The sequence below is a fragment of the Rhagoletis zephyria genome, unplaced genomic scaffold, assembly GCF_001687245.7.
Source record: "Rhagoletis zephyria isolate East Lansing unplaced genomic scaffold, Rhagoletis_zephyria_1.1 Rzeph_scaffold_00434, whole genome shotgun sequence".
Classification (NCBI taxonomy): domain Eukaryota; kingdom Metazoa; phylum Arthropoda; class Insecta; order Diptera; family Tephritidae; genus Rhagoletis; species Rhagoletis zephyria.
This window is the reverse complement of record NW_016157518.1, coordinates 104339-111925: the sequence shown is the minus strand read 5'-3', so window position 1 is coordinate 111925 and position 7587 is coordinate 104339. Positions and strand designations below refer to the sequence as shown.

The 7587-nt window shown below is 33.1% G+C and overlaps 1 protein-coding gene across 1 annotated transcript in view; it reads left to right on the top strand.

Annotated features, from left to right (window-relative positions):
- Positions 1 to 209: 209 nt before the first annotated feature.
- LOC108359677 (gustatory and odorant receptor 21a-like) overlaps positions 210 to 7587 on the top strand; it is a 9948-nt gene continuing 2570 nt past the window's right edge. Inside the window, exons 1-2 of the mRNA XM_017611635.1 lie at positions 210 to 1059; positions 1239 to 1384. Coding sequence (XP_017467124.1) covers positions 293 to 1059; positions 1239 to 1384 — 913 coding nt within the window. The 5' untranslated portion in view covers positions 210 to 292. The remainder of the gene's footprint in view (positions 1060 to 1238; positions 1385 to 7587) is intronic.

Here is a 7587-nt window from a genome sequence, read left to right as displayed (position 1 = left end):
CAATTACAAATTGTGCTTCAAAAAATTTCAGATATACATACATACTTTTTTAGACACTGCTTTTTATTTTTAATTGTGAAGTCATCGCGTGCATTAAATGTTTGTTTATACACTCGCATAAAACAAAAAAAAAAATAAATATTTAGAGCAACCACTCCAAACCGCCCAACTCCAAACGCCATCATTGCATAGCAAATGACCGCTTATCAACCCTTTACCACAATAATCGATATTCTTCACACTGCCATTGCATTTGCGAGCCGAAAGCATTTTCATTATCACCTCATTCGCTATGAGTTACTGGGTGAAGAATAACGACGGTTCGACAATTGTGGAAAAACCACCACGCATCGTGCCACTCTTCAATCCCGCGCAGCGTGAATTTCTCGAAGATGAGCATCGCCATCGCGTCCAACTGCAGAAGCGTGCACAGGTGGGCAGCAAATCCACCGATTTCTATATACGCAAGCGATCGACTATGGATGATGCACGCCTGCTGGATGAACACGATTCCTTCTATAAGACAACGAAAAGTTTACTCGTACTCTTTCAAATAATGGGTATTATGCCCATCCATCGCAATCCGCCAGTCAGTAATTTGCCACGCACCGGCTACTCGTGGGCCTCGCGTCAAGTGTTGTACGCCATATGCATTTACTCGGTTGAGACATTCATTGTGGTGATGGTGTTGCGTGCGCGCGTCAAAAATTTCATCGAACAACCTGATAAGCACTTCGATGAGGCCATCTATAATATTATTTTCATCAGCTTGTTGTTTACGCATTTTCTGCTGCCGGTGGCGAGTTGGCGCCATGGACCGCAGGTGGCTATTTTCAAGAATATGTGGACAAATTATCAGTACAAGTTCTGGCGTGTCACTGGCTCACCGATTGTCTTTCCCAACTTGTATTGGCTCACTTGGGGACTGTGTATATTCTCGTGGGCGCTGAGCATTGCCGTCAATTTGTCGCAATATGTGTTGCAGCCGGATTTTGAGTTTTGGTATACCTTCGCCTACTATCCGATTATTGCGATGCTAAACTGCTTTTGCAGCTTATGGTAAGTTTTGGGAGAACGTTTTCTGTTTGCGAGTTGGTTAGAGGAATTACCGAGAGGGTTTTAAGAACTTTTAAGAATTCAGCTGGTTTTTGATTCATGCCTCCGATTTTTCGGCAAAATCTTTAGTTTTTATAAATTTTATAGATTAAAATATTTTTTTATACAAGTTTTTTTTTCAGGTATATAAACTGCAATGCATTTGGCACTGTCAGTGAAGATCTTGCTAAACACTTGGAATTGACGCTGAAGAGCGCAAAACCCGCTGAAAAGTTGGCAGATTATCGATATCTCTGGTTAGATCTGAGTCTTATGATGCAGCAGTTGGGTAAGTGTGTAATATGTTTACTTCAAGTAGCAAAAATAGATATTATCACGCTTTTATCATTTCGAAATCTTTTTTTTTGTATGTAGAAGAACTAGAAATTTTAATTACTTTTTGGATAAATAACAATACGAGTAATAGGGGTTTTGTTTCAAAAATGCTTGCATTTCTAAATTTTATTTTCTTAGCTTTGAATAATTCACTGCGTCTGTATTTAAAATTATCGATAATTTTAAAAATAATTTAAAAAAATAATAATTTTGTTGTATACATAATTTAATTTAATATATTAATTGAAATTCCCCAAAATTTTAGACTGAAAAAAATTCATACATATAGTTCATTCCTATACATATAATTTCCGCCGAAAACGACATCGAAAATATCGATAAAAATCGACAACAAATTTTATAAATATTTCAGTAGCTATATAGGACGATGAAATTATCGGTAACCGATGGCAGCAACGAGTACGAGTGAATCTAGGCTCGAATCGCGGCATTCGTGATCGAGTGATGGCAACTGTTTCCCCCAAAATACAATTTAAATGAGTGAAGCACACTCGCTATCGCATGCCATGATCTAAAATTCAAATTTCTATCTGAGTTACGTTCGATATCGAATGCCTTTATCAATTTGCTTTGTTTTTCAATTTGACAAATTTTTCGATTCGGTCCCACTTGTTTGGTCAGTAGAGTAGATCCTCTCCTCGCATAGGTCAATACAGGGTCCTCATTAGGAATTGGCCCGTAAAAGTATTCATAGGGAAGGACATTTCTTTTCTGTTTAAACTTAATAGCAACGATTAGCATTTCCTGCTATAGAAAGACCAGGTAATCCTGAAGTTTCGCAGTACAAAATGTTGCTCCAGCGTTCATTGGCTACTAGAACGGGGTGATCTACAACAAACTGTTAAAAATGAGCTATTGCTATACCTACCATGTTCTCTTCTGAAAGGTTCTGGGTGGTCATATCTTCCCTTGTCAATTCGTCAGATTTGCAATTAACACCAATTTCCCGTTATACGCCGGCAGCCACATGAGTAGAATTCTACGTAAGTTCTCGTTCAAAAAGCTACGACATTCACTTTCTCTATGTGTGACTCTAAAGCGATGATGGGCACTGCCTTGCCCGCGGGCAAAGCTCTTTTAAGCTTTCTATACATTTTGTAAGGGCGCGCGCAGAGTAAAAGCTCTCTCTGCCTATCGCTGGTCTAAAGATTTAAGTGTTATTCTTTTGAAATATTTTCGACCACTTATTGGAATACATACATATAGCCCAATCACTTTAGATTTTTTCAACGAAGAAATTCCGGGAAGAAATTTTTTGACGCAGTTTGGGGTCTCCTGTTTATGCGAACACGAAATAAAATTTTTCCACCAATTGCGATATGGGAAATGTCCGCCATCTTGGAATTTGTGTTTTTTACGATTTGCGCGCGAATTTTGCATTTCTNGAATACATACATATAGCCCAATCACTTTAGATTTTTTCAACGAAGAAATTCCGGGAAGAAATTTTTTAACGCAGTTTGGGGTCTCCTGTTTATGCGAACACGAAAATAAAATTTTTCCCCCAATTGCGATATGGGAAATGTCCGTCATCTTGGAATTTGTGTTTTTTACGATTTGCGCGCGAATTTTGCATTTCTCGCGAAAAAAGGTGGAGAACAAATTTATAGAGAACTCGATTCCCTACAATTTTCATGTGCCTATAATTTTTTTTAAACAATTATTTATTGCTAATAATATGCAAAAAATGCCCAAAATTATGCAAGTGGCGCGGTGTTTTCGAATTTTGAGCAATTTCTATGTATTNTTCCCTACAATTTCCATGTGCCTATCATGGAAGTGTTTTTAAACACTTATTTATTGCTAATAATATGCAAAAATATGCCCAAAATTATGCAAGTGGCGCGGTGTTTTCGAATCTTGAGCAATTTCTATGTATATGAAATAAGGGGCACATTTAAATGGCAAAGTTGTAGAGGACGAAATTTCCAATAAACGTATTAANTGCAAGTGGCGCGGTGTTTTCGAATTTTGAGCAATTTCTATGTATTTGAAATAAGTGGCCCATTTAAATGGCAAAGTTGTAGAGGACGAAATTTCCAATAAACGTATTAATTATATGTTCGCGTACGACGTGTAGATCTCGACCAACAACGCGCTCCATGCAGCGGCAGTGGAAAGCTACTCAAAACTAGTCTATAACCCAATGCTACAAAAAATAATGAAGTAAAAATACCTGGTAAGTCATGTTATTTTTCAGGTAGGTTTTGCCGAGTGAAGTAAGAATCGACATACGAACATTTTGTCAAACACCCACACTATCTTGATTTACTATTAAAAAACTGGGTTTCCGCACTTATAAGCTTGTAACCCAGTTGACTATAAACCCAGTTTAGACATTTCGAATGATATAAACTTTTTGGAAAACTTAAGAGATCTGTGTGTATTTTCTGTGTTAATTTTGTCGTCGTTTTTCAAATTTGGCAAAGTTTTCACCCACTATTTTGTAAAGCAACTATACTACTGCTGCATTGATGCAATATTAACATTTGATATATAGTGACTATGTTATCTGACTAAGTTATTCAATCTTTCATGAGAAAAATAATATTTTTGGCTATATGGGCAAATCTAAAAAATAGGTACACTCTCAAAAAAAATTTAATTTTTAAATTTGTGAGCACGCCTATGTTTTATATATCATTTTACTCGTATTCTCTTAATAAATCGATTAATATAAGTGTAATTCATTTTCATCAAGTGCTTCAAAAGTTAGACGCGGAATAAACATGAAATAGAAAACAAAAGAATAAGCTGGGTTCAAATTACGTTGTTCGACTTGTAAATTTTGAGCAAAGATTTTTAAAGTTGAACTCACTTAACTGGGACGTTCTAAAATTCAATGGCATCCCCCGTTTTACCAGATTGGCTCCGGTTTTCGAGATAACGGTATTTGAAAATTTGATTAGATTTTAACTATTTTATAAATAACTCCCTCAGTTTTGAAGTTATTTTACTAAAATTTTGCACATAACGGTTTTTTCATATTACCTTAATTATTCCTTAAAATTATCGAAATCAGTACACTTCAAGGTATAGCTCCAATACAACTGATTACTCAGATATGTGTTTTTGCGCTATAACTCTAACTTCATATCTGAATAATAAATTGTATGCTTGCTATATGTTAAAGTGAGATAGTGAAGGAAATATTAAAATACAACCGTGTGCAAAATTTTAGTAAAATATCATCAAAACTGAGGGAGGTTTTTTTTTATAAAATAGTAAAAATTTAAGCAAAGTTTCAAGTACCGCTATCTCCAAAAGTGGAGACAATCGGACAAAACTGGGGACGCCATTGAATTTAAAAGGCTCCAATTAAGTAAGACCAACTATCTGACTAAAAGAAGGAGCATCATTAAAAGTAGTAAATCAGGGTTTTTACACATTTCTAGAGACACATTTTTTGAAGCATTTTACAGGTATATTATAAGTAATATTATAAGGACTAGTAGTTATACAAATGTTTAGATCGTTTCGACTTATTTTCCAAATGTGCCTTCAATTAAGATATTTTTGGAATAAAAATTACACTCAAGATTGCAGAATATTTTATCTTTAAAAGTTGGTTGATACTGAAAGCACAGCTCTTGCTCAGGTATCAAATTATTCGCAATTGTTTGTAGCATACAATACATACTTAAAAAGTTCTTAAAATTAAATGCTTCAAAAACTATAAGCGATGAACCGAAAATTTAGAAAATTGTGAAATGTGAAGTTACAGACTTTGAGTTACTTGCCATTTCGTTATTTTTTAATGCATACTTTTCTTTCTTATTTACTACATATAAATTATACACATAAGTGCTAAATGCCCATTAAATTTGAAGTCAGAATATGGTGTGCTTCACAAGTTATGACATAATTAATTTTGCCCCTCTTAAAAATTACATAAAAAATTCACTTGGTTTCACTATTTTTTTTTAATTTAAACACGTATAATTCAAAAGTTATGCAGCAAATTGATCCACATTTGACATTTTTGAGGCTTCAAGTATACGTCAATGAATTACATTCAAAAGCAACCAGCTTGATATAGTTTCCAACAGTGAAAATAAAGCTAAATAACACCAAGGTTATCTACCTGTTTTTTAGATTTGCCCATATAACTCAAAAATTTTTGCTTTACTTTTTTTTTTTTAATTCAGCTTTCACCGATTTCTCCTTGTAGTGAATGCAATATTCTGAAATAATTTGTCATGAAAATTTGAATATCTCATTTAATTTTTAGCCGACTTTGTAAAAATAAACATCAGTTTTACTCGATATTAAACATACTTTTCTCTTAAATTTTTTAAAAGTTTATAGATATAAACATAGACCCATCATTCGAAAGGTCTAAACTCGGTTGAGAAGCAACTCATTTACAAGCTTATAAGGGCACACATGTTTGTGTAGCTATCACAAAATGGTATCGCGTATCGTATCGCGTATCGTATCGCGTATCGTATCGCATATCGTATCGCATATCGTATCGCACTAATGTGCACCGTGCCTTATTGTTGAATAAAGTAGGTACAATTAGTAAACTATGTAATTAGTAGAACTTTTATTTATTTATTTTCTTCAGGTCCTGAATTACAGAAGCTTTGAGAAATTCAAACAAAATTTAAAATTAAAATTGAAATAAATAAAAGATTATAGACAATAACAACAAATCTTCTTTGAAAAAATATATATTGTTTAGGTCTAATTGCTATGCAGACACACAACATTTATTGTTATTGTCTATAATCTTTTATTTATTTTAAATGTAATTTTAAAGTTTTGTTGAATTTCTCAAAGCTTTTGTAATTCAGGATTTCATGAAAATAAATAAATTATGTAATTATGTGAACTATGTAATTTTTTTTAAACACCAGACTAGTCCTCAATTAAAACATATAATATGTTTTGTTATTTATCTTTTCATCGTAATTTTAAATTGTTCTTAATTGTCAAAATTTACTTAAGTAAAAAAAATATATATATTTTTATTTAATTTCTACTTGAAATTAACGAAATTTTCTCTTAATATTCAGAGTGCTCGAGGAACGTTAGCTTTTTTGCCCGAAAATCCACATTTAAATCATCCCAAAAAAAAATTTAAATACATAACAAATTTTACCAACTTTTTTCTTACTTAGGGCCGTTAACATTCTTTCTATGTTTTATATTTCTACGTTTTTTAGCTCTAAAAAATGTCGCCCAATGAAAAAATGCTAAAAAACATACAGACATTTTTATAATAAGTAATACAACACAGAAATTTTTCTCCGTGCATTACCACCAACACATTCTCATTTTAGGGTAACATAACTAATACATTCTCACATATATGACATTTGTGCCTTCCCTGCAGGAAATGAATCCAACTATAAGCTAACTTTAGGTTACTTAGGAAGGAGCTAAAAGTCACTTATTATCTGTTTATTTTCTTTGACGAAAGCTAACTATATTTTTATGGCGATGGCCGCGAAATAGTCAAGGGTGGTTACCTCTGCATTAGATTTAGTCAATGTAACTAAGTTGTAATTAACTACTTTTGGACATAAAATATCAATAGGAAAAACAATATTATTATTAATATTTTTATTTACTTTATTTAGCTTATTACATTTGATATTTGTTTTCATATTCTGCTGCAGGTGGTCCCATATTCCACTCCGTCAGACATAACTTCAAAATAATAATATAAAACTTCGATCTTCCTTTTATTTGTCCTCAATTCGAAAAAGTATTTGCGAAGTGCAGGATATTTAAATAGAAACGCGTTTAAAGAAAACAATCTCGAGTTTTACTCCTGCATTACTTGTCCACTTGTTTCAAGTCAGCTTTTTGTAGCTAACTACAAGTTATATATTTTATAGAAATCCCGCAAAAAAAGCTAACCACAAGTAGGTTATTTTTTATCAATTGATAATTTTTTTCTGCAGGGTTAAGACAGTACCCATTTGTTCCTTCGGCCACACTTAAATTTGTGATCCTCGCGAAGATTTCCTGAAAAGCTTCGTTATGTATAATTCTGCACCTAAAATAAATTTGTTAATTATACTTTTCATGAGCACGAAATGGTATTATAACTTTGGTCCGATGTTTGTAAGTACCAGAATAAAAAGAGATAGACCCATTAAAGTGTATACTTATATGATCAGA